Source organism: Mytilus californianus, unplaced genomic scaffold (genome assembly GCF_021869535.1).
Source record: "Mytilus californianus isolate M0D057914Y unplaced genomic scaffold, xbMytCali1.0.p SCAF_9, whole genome shotgun sequence".
Classification (NCBI taxonomy): domain Eukaryota; kingdom Metazoa; phylum Mollusca; class Bivalvia; order Mytilida; family Mytilidae; genus Mytilus; species Mytilus californianus.
This window is the reverse complement of record NW_026262745.1, coordinates 77,924,936-77,941,541: the sequence shown is the minus strand read 5'-3', so window position 1 is coordinate 77,941,541 and position 16,606 is coordinate 77,924,936. Positions and strand designations below refer to the sequence as shown.

At 34.9% G+C, this 16,606-nt stretch overlaps 1 protein-coding gene across 2 annotated transcripts in view; it reads right to left on the bottom strand.

The window, feature by feature from the left end:
- LOC127716298 (SLAIN motif-containing protein 2-like) overlaps positions 1 to 16,266 on the bottom strand; it is a 33,319-nt gene extending 17,053 nt beyond the window's left edge. For both annotated transcript variants that reach the window (XM_052222459.1, XM_052222460.1), the window contains exons 1-4: positions 15,870 to 16,266; positions 7,875 to 8,020; positions 4,132 to 4,266; positions 168 to 353 (exon numbers count right to left, since the gene is read on the bottom strand). In XM_052222459.1, coding sequence (XP_052078419.1) covers positions 168 to 353; positions 4,132 to 4,266; positions 7,875 to 8,020; positions 15,870 to 16,150 — 748 coding nt within the window. In that variant the 5' untranslated portion in view covers positions 16,151 to 16,266. The remainder of the gene's footprint in view (positions 1 to 167; positions 354 to 4,131; positions 4,267 to 7,874; positions 8,021 to 15,869) is intronic.
- Positions 16,267 to 16,606: the final 340 nt, after the last annotated feature.

Sequence of the window (16,606 nt, the reverse complement as noted above, 5' to 3'; positions counted from 1 at the left end):
CATCTATTTGCACTTATTAAAGGGTAAGTACATTTCATTGAGGACAAATCAATTGAAGAAGCTGTTTGCCCACTTGTTCCCTACAGCCTATTTCTACCCATGAATTTACATGTATTCCCTATCCAACAAATTATCAGCTAAGACTCAAATAATAATCACAGACTTACTCTCTTCTTGTAATTTAGCTAAATTTTCTATATCTGAAACATTTGGATGATTTTTACTGTCTGTACTGTCTGTTTCCTCTGGAAGCTTTGCAGGATCTGATGGCATATCATTTACTTGAGGTCTGGTTCGTTTAGGTCTGGTAAATGTTCCAGTATCAACGTTTTTGCCCATTCCAATATTACTCCCTAAAAATGATATCAATAACAATATTGCTCCAAATACAATTCAAATGCACATTAATAAAAATAATTTCTGATAACTGGTGTATCAAGACTTCAGATTACTGAAATAAAAATTATTTAAACAGGTAACATTTTATTTGTATGTTGACTTACTTTAATAACAGTAAAATCTGCTAGTGTTCATGGTGTTGAACATAAATGTATGTGGTAAATTTTAGCATGCATGACAAATGTTTCTGGGAATTAACCTTCATCATGTTCATCAAAAACTTTCATCAGGAAGCCTGGAGACTGAACTACTCTTTTTTCTTAGACATTGACCCCAAAAAAATACATTCTTGTGTATAAAAAAATCGTAGAATTGTAAATCAATCAGAGCTTAGACATAAGTGAGTCAGAATCTTTGAAGACTTGTGCAAGTCGGATTATGCATTTCCATGATTTCAACAATAAATTAATGGCATTTTCAGATTTACTATTTCAAAATATGCAAAAATCATTCAGGTCAGTATCTGTTCTGTGGAAATTTTCAGTATTTTTCTTTACTTTGATTGACTGGTGTTTGCTTTATGCCGCCTCAAGTAAATCAAAATCATATGTTACATTTTTCATAATTAATCACAAATACATATTTTTTATTGACAGAACATTTTCTTGTAGATACTCAAGTTTTACATAAAGGTACATTGCCCCAAAAGATAAGCTTGCTTGATCATTTTTTTACATGTAGAAGTCAAAATTTGAAATAGTTGTGATAAAAGGAAAAATTTGCATGAAATTTCATCTCACTTGTAATAGTAAATTTGTGGTAAATAAAAGAAGTGTGTGTCTGAGGACATGAATGCCCCCGCTCAAGCTTGCTTATAATATGTGAAAATAATTTTGGGTCTGATGGATGGAGGGCAGACAGACGGTCAAGGGTAACACTTAATGCCCTCTTCGCCAAGGGGCGGTGGCATAAAAACTAGAGGCTCTCAAGAGCCTGTGTCGCTCACCTGATTCTACTTTGGTTTTGGAAATCATGTAAAAATAGATTAAAATCATAACAGATACCCTAATAATGAGTGAGGCCAAATTTGGTTTAATATTGGTCCTGTAATTTAATAAAAAATCCTGGTGGCCATCTTGAACATAAATCGGCAACAAAGTAGCAACACTTAATCAGCACCTCATAAGAAACATTAATGCCATTATTTGGTTTCATTCCATTCAGTGCACCTCTAGAAGTAGCATTTCTATGTATTTCCCATAGGGTCTTATGTTAAAGGAAGTCCCCCCATTGGCGGCCATCATGGATGAAGGATCAGCTTCAAAGTAACAAAACTTAGTCAGCACCTCATAAGGAACATTCATGCCATGTTTGGTTTCAATCCATTCAGTATGTGGTTCTCTAAAAGAAGACATTTGTATGTATTGTCCATAGGGTCCAATGTTAAACATTGTCCCCATCTGGCAGCCATCATGGATGAAAGATCAGCTTCAAAGTAACAACACTTGGTCAGCACCTCAAAAGGAACATGCATGCCATGTTTGGTTTCATTCCATTCAATGGTTCTCTAAAAGAAAACATTTGTACGTATTTCTCATAGGGTCCTATCTTAAACTAAGTCCTCCGCTGGCGGCCATCTTAGATTATGGATCGGCTTCATAGTAACAACACTTGGTCAGCACCTCATAAGGAACATTAATGCCATGTTTGGTTTCATTGCATTCAGTGGTTCTCTAAAAGAAGACATTTGTATGTATTTCCAATAGGGTCCTATGTTAAACTAAGTCCCCCGCTGGCGGCCATCTTGGATGATGGATCAGCTTCAAAGTAACAACACTTGGTCAGCACCTCATAAGAAACATTCTTGCCATGTTTGGTTTCATTCCATTCAGTGGTTCTCTAAAAGAAGACGTTTGTATATATTTCCCATAGGGTCCCATGTTAAACTAAGTCCCCCGCTGGCAGCCATCTTGGATTATGGATCGGCTTCAAAGTAACTACATTCAGTCAGCACCTCATAAAGAACATTCATGCCATGTTTGGTTTCATTCCATTCAGTGGTTCTCTAAAAGAAGACATTTGTATGTATTTCTCATAGGGTCCCATGTTAAACTAAGTCCCCTGCTGGCGCCATCTTGGATTATGGATCGGCTTCAAAGTAACAACACTCAGTCAGCACCTCATAAGAAACATTCATGCCATGTTTGGTTTCATTCCATTCAGTGGTTCTCTAAAAGAAGACATTTGTATGTATTTCCCATAGGGTCCAATGTTAAACTTAGTCCCCTGCTGGCGGCCATCTTGGATTATGGATCGGCTTCATAGTAACAACACTTGGTCAGCACCTCATAAGGAACATTCATGCCATGTTTGGTTTCATTCCATTCAGTGGTTCTCTAAAAGAAGACATTTGTATGTATTTCCCATAGGGTCCCATGTTAAACTAAGTCCCCCGCTGGCGGCCATCTTGGATTATGGATCGGCTTCAAAGTAACAACACTCAGTCAGCACCTCATAAGGAACATTCATACCATGTTTGGTTTCATTCCATTCACTGGTTCTCTAAAAGAAGACATTTGTATGTATTTCCCATAGGGTCATATGTTAAACTAAGTCCCCCGCTGGAGGCCATCTTGGATTATGGATCGGCTTAAAAGTAACAACACTCGGTCAGCACCTCATAAGAAACATTCATGCCATGTTTGGTTTCATTCCATTCAGTGGTTCTCTCAAAGAAGACATTTGTATGTATTTCCCATAGGGTCCTATGTTAAACTAAGTCCCCAGCTGGCGGCCATCTTGGATGATGGATCCCCTACAGAGTAACAACACTTGGTCAGCACCTCATAAGGAACATCCATGCCATGTTTGGTTTCATTCCATTCAGTGGTTCTCTAGAAGAAGTTCAAAATGTAAAAAGTTAACGACGACGACGGACGCCAAGTGATGAGAAAAGCTCACTTGGCCCTGTGGGCCAGGTGAGCTAAAAATGATGGGAGGTAACTCTAGCTCATGACACCAAATACTCTGTTTTATGCCAGAGCTCTGACTGTAAATAGAAAGTAGCTGCCTAACACATCCGAAAAACAAAATCAAGGATGTTTGCAACTAGTTAAAAAAGTCCAAACATCATTGTCTCCCTTATTTCATCATGACTTGTCAAGATTTTTCAAGTTATGATCTCAGTACGCAACTGATTGGTAATAAAATTTTGAAAAAAAGTCTTTGTGACATGCCAATCCAAAACAGAAATTTTACTCACTTCAATATCATGAATAAAGTACATGTAACTGTGGAAATAGAACTTCTTTTCCCAACAGATATTATATTGTAGATTTTGGATTTGCCACTATTTTAAGGCGTAATTGCCAAATAAATTTTCTTAATGTTTGGTCAACTGTATAAAGTGGCATATGTGTGCTATATTATATCATGGACATTTACATAAAAATATTGTGTATTCTACAATGGACACGCAGCCATTGGCACTACAAATGAAAATGGCTTGGCCACCTTTACAAGTAGGGGGTAATCCTGAAGAAATAAGGAACTGCTCACCCTCCTGGAGCACCAGAGAATAAGAGTATACAGCAGGTTTTAGGTAGATATATATGGTGTTGCTTAGTTTTTGGATTTTATAAGTCGTATAAGTAGTGTTTTGTGGACTGTTGTTTGTCTGGTCATCTTTTCTTTTGACCATGGTGTTTTCTGTATTTTTTCGTTAATGGTATTTGATTCCCATTTAGTATCTACTCCCCCTTTTTGGTGTGCTGCATATGACACTATATTTACCATAAGTTGCCAATGATTTCCTGATGACAGGTTTATTATTATATACAGGTGTACTATCAGCAGAATGACTCATCTTCGTATAACTTTTTGGTGTACTGTAACTTCCAAATACTGGTGTACTACAACTCCTACTCACTGAAAAAGAAATTAGGTTGAAATTTAAACGCAAGGATAAGGTGTCAACGTATATTTGTTCCGCCTAACAGAAGATCCACTGGAAACTTTGTTATAAACAATGTCATAATATCTGTTCCTGTTGGAACAAATATTCTATACAATTTATTCTGTTAGGAACATTTACTGTAATATTTATTCCAGTGGAAATAATATTCCAGAATATTGTTTCCATTTGGAACTTATATTATGAAGGAACTTCTATTCCGTGACAGCATTTAATTAATACATGTAATATAGAAAAACAAAATGTACATTTCCAAGTACATAGGTGAACATAGGTTAATAAGCTACATCCTTGATGTGCCTGTCCCAAGTCAGGAGCATGTAGTGGTTGTCGTTAGTTCATGTCTGTCATATTTGTTTTCGTAAATTGTTTTGTTATAATTTAGACTGTTAGTCACGTTAGTTTTCTCGTTTGAACTGTTTTCACATTTTTATGTTTACACCTTTTACATGCAACTATACGGTATGGGTTTTTCTCATTGTTGAAGGCCATAGGCTGGCATATAATTGCTCACTACTACTTCATTTTAACTCTTGTGGTCGAGTTGTGGATAGTTGTCTCATTGGCAGTCATACCACATCTCATTTTTAAGCATGTACAACATCACTCTTGCTGGTACTTAGTGAATCATTGTGAAACATTGTGATTGTTGGTAACACTGCTACAGCTATATTGTATTGAATGTACAGACATATATTCAGAGTGAATAACACACATTTATCAGTTTTCAGTGAGAAATCACTGACAATAGTGATTTTTTTTTACTAAATCATCTTAGATCTAAAAAATCACAAAAGACAACTGACAAATTACAAATGTATTTTTTTTTATGTTACTGCATATTTTGATTTCTAATATAAAATAAAATGCTCCGCAGGGCGCAGCTTGATACGACCGCAGAGGTCGAACCCTGAACAGTTGGGGCAAGTATGGACACAACATTCAAGCTTGATACAGCTTTGCATTTGGATTGTGATTAAATATTTGATACAGCATAGGTTTCTGACACAGAATGAATGTGGTCTAAGAACTTAAAAATTTTAAATTGGACATTCACCTATTATGGTCCAATATCCAAAATCTAAATACATGGTTAGATTCAGCATATCAAAGAACCCCAAGAATTCAATTTTTGATGAAATCATACAAAGTTTAATTTTGGACCCTTTTGACCTCAATGTGGACAAAGTTGATAACGGGGCCCAAAAATCTAAATACATGGTTAGATTCAGCATATCAAAGAACCCCATATATTCAATTTTTGTTGAAATCAAACAAAGTTTAATTTTGGACCCCGATTTGGACCAACTTGAAAACTGGGCCCATAATCAAAAATCTAAATACATGTTTAGATTCAGCATATATATCAAAGAAACCTAAGAATTCAATTTTTGTTAAAATCAAACTAAGTTTAATTTTGGACCCTTTGGACCTTAATGTAGACCAATTTGAAAACGGAACCAAAAATTAAGAATCTAAATACATGGTTAGATTCGGCATATCAAAGAACCCCAAAAATTCAATTTTTGATGAAATCAAACAAAGTTTAATTTTGGACCCTTTGGACCTCAATATGGACCAATTTAAAAAACCGGGCCCAAAACCCAAAAACTAAATACACATTTAGATTCAGCATATTAAAGAACCCCAAGAATTCAAGAATAAAACCCAATTGAAATTGGTCAAGAAATAAGCAATTTATATATACAAAGTATCTTCTTTTGCACAATACTGTGCAATTAAATATTTCTTGCTAATGCGCAATACTGTACAATTGACAATTTCTTGCTATTGCGCAACATTGTGCTATTGGATATTTCTTGCTATTGCGCAATACTGTGCAATTGAAGATTTCTTGCTATTGCGCAATACTGTGCAATTGAAGATTTCTTGCTATTGCGCAATACTGTGCAATTGAAGATTTCTTGCTATTGTGCAATACTGTGCAATTGAAAATTTCTTGCTATTGCACAATACTTATTATATAATAATTTACACATCCTGTTTGGTGTGTATCTCCTACCATATCATTATTATTTGCTTTTAAATATAAATCAGAAATAACCAACTTAAAATGGAAAATTTTAAAAGAAAAAAAAAAAGGAAAAAAAGAAAAAAAAAATCCCCCCCCCAAATTTTTTGAACCCCCTTATGATTCATCACCCCCAAACTCAATCCCAGCCTTCCCTTTGTGGTATGGTACCTTGCAGTACAATTTCAGAGAGATCCATACACTTGAACACAAGTTATTGTCTGGAAACTAGAAAAATGTGTTTTTTGGCCCCTTTTTGGCCCCAAATTCCTAAACGTTAAGGGCAATTACCCCCAAACTCAAACCCAGCTTTCCCTTTGTGATATGGAACCTTGTAGTACAATTTCAGAAAGATCCATACACTTACACACAAGTTATTGTCCTGAAACTATAAAATGCTTGTTTTTTGCCCCTTTTTGGCCCCTAATTCCTAAAATATTGAAGCAATTACCCCCATCATCAATCCCAGCCTTCCCTTTGTGGTATGGTACCTTGCAGTACAATTTCAGAGAGATCCATACACTTGAACACAAGTTATTGTCTGGGAACTAGAAAAATGCTTATTTTTGGCCCCTTTTTGGCCCCCAATTTCTTAACGTTTCGGCAATTACCCCCAAACTCAATTCCAGCTTTCCCTTTGTGATTTGGAACCATGTAGTACAATTTCAGAAAGATCCATACACTTTCACACAAGTTATTGTCATGAAACTAGAAAAATGCTTGTTTTTTGCCCCTTTTTTGGCCCCCAATTCCTAAAATTTTGAGGCAATTACCCCCAAAATCAATCCCAGCATTCCTTTTGTGATATGGAACCTTGTGGTACAATGTCAGAGAGATCCATACACTAACACACAAGTTATGTCTGGAAGTTACAAAAATACTTATTTTTGGCCCCTAATTCCTTTACTGTTGGTACCATAACCCCCAAAATCAATCCCAACCTTCCTTTTGTGGTATTGAACCTTGTGGTAAAATTTCATAGAGATCCATTCACTTAAACTAAAGTTAGAGTGCGAAAACCAATGTGTCTTCGGACGACGACGACGCCAACGTCATACCAATATACGACACAAAAATTTTTTGCTGTCGTATAAAAATCCCAACTACACCCCTCTTTCTTTGACTGTGTTGACAATATCATGACGTTTTTTTTCAATTTCATTGATTTTTTAAAGATACCCTTTACCATTCATTGTTTTCAAACCTTTTTCACTATATTTGGAAAAATCTAAAAATGAAAAAAATAGTAAGATTATGTCAGCACGTGAAAAAAATGGTTTGAAAATATTAAAGAGAGCTACACGTTTAAAATAAATAATATTGCCATTAAATTTAGTTGCCAACATGGTATTAAATGTAATAATAAATATTTGTCTGTAGTTTCAAGGAGTTCTGACCTGGCAGTTGCAGACAATTACATGTATGCAACATTTTTCTTAGGTTAACATGATCAAAATGCATAAAATACTAAAACAAATAAATGTTGGATACTCAGTTTTCTATGACTATAATACATTGATACAATCTTACTTCTAGCAGCTTCATCAAGTTTGAAAACAAGGGATCTCTTCACAGATTCCACCTCAGGACTAGGGTGCTCAAATTCCTTTCTAACCCATTTGTATGGACTAACTCTGTTCTGTAAAGGCGTTGGAGGTTTTGGAGATGAGTATAACCTGTAAATAAATATATAATCATAACAAGAGTGAACACGCTGAAATGTCTCGCCTTCTTTACTAATCATTGATATTATGTTGATAGTCCTTAGTAAATATAAAGCTTTATTACAAATGTCACATACATGTAAACTTAACATTAACCAAGAAAACTAAACATTGACCAATGAACCATGAAAATGAGGTCAAGGTCAGATGAACCATGCCAGGCAGGCATGTACAGCTAACAATTCTTCCATACAACAAATTTAGATGACCTAGCGCTTATAGTTTAAGAAAAACAGACCAAAACACAAAAACTTAACACTGAGCAATGAACTGTGAAAATGAGGTCAAGGTCAAATAAAACCTGCGCGTCTGACATATAGATCATAAAATATTTCCATACACCAAATATAGTTGACCTATTGCATATATTAGAAAAAAAGACCAAAACTCAAAATCCTAACTTTGACAACTGAAATATGAAAATGAGTTCAAGGTCAAATGACACCTGCCAGCTAGACATGTACACCTTACAATCATTCCATACACCAAATATAGTAGACCTATTGCATACAGTATTAGAAAAACAGACCAAAACACAAAAACTTAACTATAACCACTGAACCATGAAAATGAGGTCAAGGTCAGATGACACCTGCCAGTTGGACATGTACACCTTACAGTCCTCCCATACACTGAATATACTTGACCTATTGCTTATAGTATCTGAGATATGGACTTGACCACCAAAACTTAACCTTGTTCACTGATCCATGAAATGAGGTCAAGGTCAAGTGAAAACTGTCTGACGGGCATGAGGACCTTGCAAGGTACGCACATACCAAATATAATTATCCTACTACTTATAATAAGAGAGAATTTAACATTACAAAAAATGTTAACTTTTTTTTCAAGTAGTCACTGAACCATGAAAATGAGGTCAAGGACATTGGACAAGTGACTGACCGAAACTTCGTAACATGAGGCATCCATATACAAATTATGAAGCATCCAGGTCTTCCACCTTCTAAATTATAAAGCTTTTAAGAAGTTACCTAACGCCGCCGCAGCCGTCAGATCACTATCCCTATGTCGAGCTTTCTGCGACAAAAGTCGCAGGCTCGACAAAAACAATGCTCTCAATAATTTTTAATAAGGTTGAGTACAATATTTTGGGGAAATAAAGCAAATTGAAAATAGCCTAAATTTGTATACTATGGAAATCTTCTCTGTACCCAATTTGCAAAGGCTAAGGAATATTTTCCTACCTGTACGTAAAGTATTGCCGTTCACAGCAAAAGTTTTAAGTTTTTCTTCAAGAATTCAAAGTAAGGACATGAAGGAGGCAGGATATGAATAAACATGATTAACAAAGAATGTTTAATTATAGGAACATTCGCAAGGGCATTTTATAAAGCTTTAGCACATTACCTTATTGGCCTTGCCCACTCCTGAATATAAAGGAATAATTAATCTACATTTTTTGTGTACATGTATATGTATGCAAATTACAGAAAAAATTTCATCAAAGAAAACATCAAAATCACTGACTTAAATACATGTAGGTGATTACTGAAACTTACAAATCACTAAAATAAGCATTTTAGTCATACCACTGACTGTTAAATGACCACTTTCATTAATAAGACCAAATAAAAGCTTTAGTTGTTAAGTAACATAAATATGTATGATACATGTTTATATATATATATACTGTATAACCATGATTATGCTAATTTATGATTCAAATTAAATTGTTAACATAAAATTGTAGCAAAATAAACAATCAAATAAAATTTGTATTTACACGTACATGTGTAGATAGTGATTTGTGTGAAATCTTCAGATTGACAAGTTTTAATTTGCAAAGTTTGCATTACAAATTGTCAATCTGAATTGGAAGATTTCACATAAATGCAAACACATACAAATTAGATATAAGAAGATGTGGTATGAGTGCCAATGAGACAACTCTCCATCCAAGTCACAATTTGTAAAAGTAAACCATTATAAGTCAAAGTATGGCCTTCAACACGGAGCCTTGGCTCACACCGAACAGCAAGCTATAAAGGCCCCAAAAAATGACTAGTGTATAACCATTCAAACAGGAAAACCAATGGTCTAATCTATATAAAAAAACAGAAACGAGAAACACTTATGAACCACATCAACAAACGACAACCACTGAACATCAGGTTCCTTATAAATGATCTTATACAACGATTACCAAATGTACACGTACATTAAGAACATTATGAGAGAAAGCGCTTCAGATGTTTAAATAATAGCACAGGAATAGGGAATGAAACTGTTATCAATGGTTATCAGTTGTTTGTTGATTAATAACATGATTTTCATTATGTTTTTCAGCAGTAAAGCTGAAATCTGTCAAATTTAATGAGACTCAAGAAGATACCTTATTTTTCATTTTTGTTTTTATTAACCAGTAAGATTTTTTTTTTACATACAATGTATATAATATACATGCATGTACATGTAATAACATACTGATTCTGTAATTGTCATATTAAAGAACCAACTTTTATAAATATGAATAATTACATAAACATGATAAATTTGTACACATTTAAAAGGTAAAACTGGAATTTCAAAACATCTACTTAAATTTTATAGTTTTAGAAAAGCTCTTTTTCTCTAATGTTCCTGTTTATTTTGATTGTACTTTTAATTTCTGCAAATGCATACCTCAACAATAACTTTTCCCCCATGGCCACTACATTGCAGTCTGCACCAAAATCTTTCCCCAACTATAAGTCTGAAGACCAATATTCCGACAATTTTCTTATGTGTCTAAACAAAGTTTTGCAAATACTTATTAGTCCGAAAAATTTTTACTAGTCTGGGGCATCGGACTAGTGGCTAATGGTGCAGACTGACATTGTATCTCAATCAGGCAATGTGATCAAAACTTTCTCGTCTAAATGTTTTAATTAGCCCCAAAAATAGTTTACATTTTCCTATTGGAGCACAACTGCACTGTTTACTGTATATATGCACGTTTTCCACAATGTTCTCTTGCATCGAGTATGTTAATAGTCAACGGTACGATAATACTTCCCTGGGATGACTGTACTTTACTGGAAGAAGAAGAAATCTCCATAAAGGAACGTTCATCAGGATAAAACCCTGGGCTACATGTACACAATCAAAATTATGTCATTCCTTAATTTAGTTGTACAGAACAGGATATACAATGTATGTTATGATTATTATTGTTTCCACAGAGATGGGGCCTAAAATAAACAAGGTTTAACAAGTGAAACTGCGAGCTACTGCTCACTGATGAAACCCCCGCCACAACTGGATAATTTTAATAGTGTAAAAATATGTAAGTGTTCGGTAAACAGGAAGTTGTTGAGTGATGAATCTGAAAACGCATTACACGGTATAGCTGACCAAGTTTCAGAAATCCTTATGATGTAGTTCCTGAGAAAGATGCGACGAAAAATATTCATGGGACGGATGGACGGACAGACAGAGGTAAAACAGTATACCCCCACTTTTTTAAAGAGGGGGTATAATAAATAAACTGTTAACACAGAGATATGTCTCTCCTTTCTGTACTTTTGATTATGCAAATGTTGAAATTTTTAAAAATAGCAATACTTTAACATGTTTAACATATAAGTTATGCAAATATTCAAAGTCAATGAACCATGACTGCAGGTACATGGCAAAACAATCTCCATGGAAATGACTGCAGTGTTCTCCCCATGGCCTTTTAGCATCATGGTAATGTGATGCTATCTGAAGTGGTTTTCGTATAGATTATGTTATGAATGTGATGCTATCTGAATTGGTTTTCTTATAGATTATGTTATGGATGTGATGCTATAATTTTTAGAAACAAGATGGTATTTCAATTTCCCCTGTTTACCAGGATGCTAAATGAAATATCTGGGGAGAACACTGAATGAGATGTGCCAATGCTAACACAACTGCATACCAAATACCATAGACTTAATATCATAAGTCGTTCCCTTTCAACAAACCTAAACACAAACATTGACTTGTAAACATGGTAAACTATGTAAAAGTTTCAAAATCAATGAACCATGATGAGGGGGTGGGGCTATATAATCTCCATGGAAACGAGACTTGCAAATGCCAATAAATTTGCATACCAAATATCATTGACTTAACATTAGCGGTTCATCTTAAACCGATCTAATCACAAACTACAAATGAACTAATACATGTAAACTAAGCAAAAGTTTCAAAATCAATAGACCATGACTTAGGGGGCGGGACCAAATATTCTCCATGGAAATGAGATGTGCTAATGCTTATACAATTGCATACCAATTAACATTGGCCTACAATGTTCCCGCCTGCCCTAAATAGAAGGGTGGCCCGCCCTTTGTGCCCTTACCCCGCCCTTCTGCCCTCCAAAGCAAAAAAAATGCACCCCTCTGCCTTTTCAAAATTTCATGCCTATCGTCGTTTCTGTTAAAATTGTATGTTACTTGATTGTGCAACACTCTAATTAACTGACAATAGGATACAGTTAAATACCTTGCCTTTGGCAGTTTTATCACCTCTGTTAATGATTGTTTACTGCTAATTAGGGGATTTAAGATAATTGAACAAATACTAGATATTTAATACAGAATGAAAATGTCCACATGTTATACATTTGTAATGTTTATGTACAGCATGTACACCTGAAAAACTTTATTTCAGTAGGCATAACATAAAAATAAAATGTTAAACAATTTTAAAGGCATATATTTGATATATAGTTTTGACTAAATTGGTAAAAAAAGTTTTGTTTCATAACCCTGAGTAAGAAATTTTGAACATATATACAAGATTGCACCACTTCCTGTTTTACTTCTTGCATTTATAATCCTCCTTATATAGGAGCACTTAATAAATGCTTTTATTTTTAACAATTATGGAGAAAAAGTAAATGGTAATACCTTCTGCAATATGTATGCAATCTATTATTGCATCAATATAATATTATCATCTCCTGTTTCACCTGTTATATTTATAAAACTCCTTACATTGTACTTAGGAGCACTTTGGTGTGCACTTAAGATCACTTAAAAAAATACTTTTTTGTAACAATTTAAATGAGAATAAGCAACTTTCAATAACATATACTTTATAATGTTTGAACAAGTAATTTAAATGTAGATAATTTTATTGGATCAAAAACTAAATTTTGCATATATACATGTACCTCCATCTTTCAAAACCACTTGTTTTTTTATAGACTGGTATCAGTACTAGACTTATAAAACATTGAAATTTCTGATGATTATTTTCCTTACCAAATGTACAAGTTTGTTAAGATTAAAATCAAAATGATATGCTTTGCTTCATGGTTTGATAATTTGATTCTTACTGGAACCAACATCAAGAACACAATAATTTCTAAATATGGTTGAAATACAACTAATATTCTCCAGCTGAGCCTAGCAATACTCAAGGAAATTTATACACTGTCCAACAGTGCCCTTGCAATCTTGGTTATTGCGCTAAAGTGCCCTTTCTGACAACTAGGCTGAGTGAACTACATTTGTAGCACCCTTCTGCCCTGAGATTCAAGCTGGAACACTGGCCTACCACTAATAGTTCCCCTTGAACTGACCTAATCACAAACTAATACATGTAAACTAAGCAAAAGTTTCAAAGTCAATAAACCATCACTGCAGGGGCGGGACCAAATATTCTCCTGGAAATGAGATATGCCAATGCTTATACAACTGCATACAAAATATCATTGACTTACCGCTAGTGGTTCCCCTTGAACTGACCTAATCACAAACTAATACATGTAAACTAAGCAAAAGTTTTAAAGTCAATAGACCATGACTGAGGGGGCAGAGCCAGATAATCTCCATGGAAATGAGATATGCCAATGCTTATACAACTGCATACCAAATATCATTGACTTACCACTAGTGGTTCCCCATAAAATAACCTAATCACAAACTAATACATGTAAACTAAGCAAAAGTTTCAAAGTCAATAAACCATCACTGCAGGGGCGGGACCAAATATTCTCCTGGAAATGAGATATGCCAATGCTTATACAACTGCATACAAAATATCATTGACTTACCGCTAGTGGTTCCCCTTGAACTGACCTAATCACAAACTAATACATGTAAACTAAGCAAAAGTTTTAAAGTCAATAGACCATGACTGAGGGGGCAGAGCCAGATAATCTCCATGGAAATGAGATATGCCAATGCTTATACAACTGCATACCAAATATCATTGACTTACCACTAGTGGTTCCCCATAAAATAACCTAATCACAAACTAATACATGTAAACTGGGAACAGTATATCTAACGGGAAATGAATCGGATAGGCTTTCCAGTATAAAATTGATAAAATCTCGGACTCCTCGAGACTTCGCAAGATTTATGGATTTTGGTGGCGTCTGACTGAAAATTTATCGGAACTGCTCAATAAAGTAATCACATAATTCTAATCGTAAATAAATACAAGTTTTATCATAAAGTAGATATATTTTGTCATATAAAATGACCAAAATAAGTGTGATTTATTTGATGTGAAGTGTTTTATAATGTTTTTGAATTTGGGAATACAATCGGCGCCATTTTTTAAATACCGTTTGCATTCTGTACCATTCTGTGATAAAATGAATGCAATTATAACAAACTTGAAGTGACAGAATACAAGTTTGATACAACTGTAAAACTAGTTTGAATGACATTTTATTGATATTATCAGAAATTATTAGGATAATAGCGAGTACGTTTTTGAAACATGTCCGTTTCCATATCGTATCTTTATTACCTATGACACGACGATAAAATTGGCTACAATTAGGTAGTGTCAAGTCCCGTCAATATATATGTTCCTGATGTAAACTAAGCAAAAGTTTCAAAGTCAATAGACCATGACTGAGGGGCAGGGCCAAATATCTCCATGGAAATGAGATGTGCCAGTGCTAATACAACTGCATACCAAATATCATTGACCAACCACTAGAATAGTGGTTCACCTTAAATTCATTGTTGAAGCCGCCGCCGGAAACCGCATACCCATGATACCTATGTCTCGCTTTTTGACTCCATCAAGGCGAGACAAAAAAGTATGAGATGTTCCACTCATGAATGTAATAATTGTAGTGAATTTACTGAATGATATTAACAGACAGGGTCACTTAATATCAATAGATATCTGCACAATATTAGGTTATTATTATGTTAGTGGGGAGAGTTGGTAGGCCTTAATTTATTCAGCATGCAGGATTAAACTTTTCACATGTGGGTCAAATAAGTGCCTCCTAATACAGCAGGATTAAACCCCTTTTCATTAGTCATGTACGTGTTATAAGTGGGATGGATGGCAGGCCTTAATTCAGACGGATTTAACTCCTTTGCTTCTTCTTCTTCCATTAATTTGCATTCCACCTCTGGTGTATTATCGCAAATGACTATTTACATGCCCAAAGGAAACATCTTTCAAAAAAACTATGTACACAAATCCGGTTAAAAGACATCATGGTGTTATATAATTATATACAATTAAAACTGAAGTGTCTATCATGAAGCAAGTGTCTGGAGGCTGTCTTTGAATTCTTCCAATGTTGAAGCTGTGACGACAGCAGATGGAAGTTCATTCCATAGACGATTGCAGATCGGCATGATTAGTGAGGCGAGTTAGCAGGCCTTAATTCAGGGGAATTAAACTCTTTTTCATTAGTGGGCTGAGTTGGTAGATAGTGGGGCAAGTTGCTGGATAAAAGGGGCGATATGGCAGTAGGGCAAGTTGCTGGATATAAGGGGTGATATGGCAGTAGGGTGAGTTGTCCTGCTGAAATCAATAATAACACAATCTAAGATTTTATCCTTACCAACTGTCTTCTTCATCTTTCATTGAAAGATTTTCGATATCGACCAATTCAGAATCATCTCCTGATTCGGCAGGTTGGTTCTTGAGATTTAAAGTGTCGGGAATATTGTTATTGTGATGCAAAGTCAACTTTCCGTGTTCAATTTCACCGTTCTGTACATTTTCTGAATTGTTTTTTTGTCTAGAACGAAGCACTTCATTTTGCTTTTCAAGCTTTTTGACTAGATCTTGGAGTTTGCGAACTTCAGCTTCTGGGTCTATCAAAGAATCTCCGCTATCCATGGTACTTGGACATTAGTTTTATAGTCAAATGACTCTGTAAAATACCAAATTTAACACAGTTGGGACACACTTTATATATTGGTAGCCATTTTGTGTTTAGTTTGAGAACGCATGCGCAAACGATAACTTCCTTTACATTTCCACTCTTAGATTGCCGTGCGATCACTAGATTCATTATGAATCATTGACAGGTGCGCAATCCTTTGATCCCTTGATTAATGTTAATTATCGATTAGAAAATATCCGATTAGGATTTAATTGTCGTCCCCAAGTATTACTTTATAAACCGACCTATAGCCTTAAAATTTAGAAGCTATATAGTAACTGTGACAAATAGACACAAACTCAATGACCAAATTAAAAAAGGCAATACATTCATGAGGGGGCGGACAGGGTAAAGGGAGACAGGGAGAGGGGGGTGGGAGAAAGGAGAGAGGGGGCGGGAGAAAGGAGAGA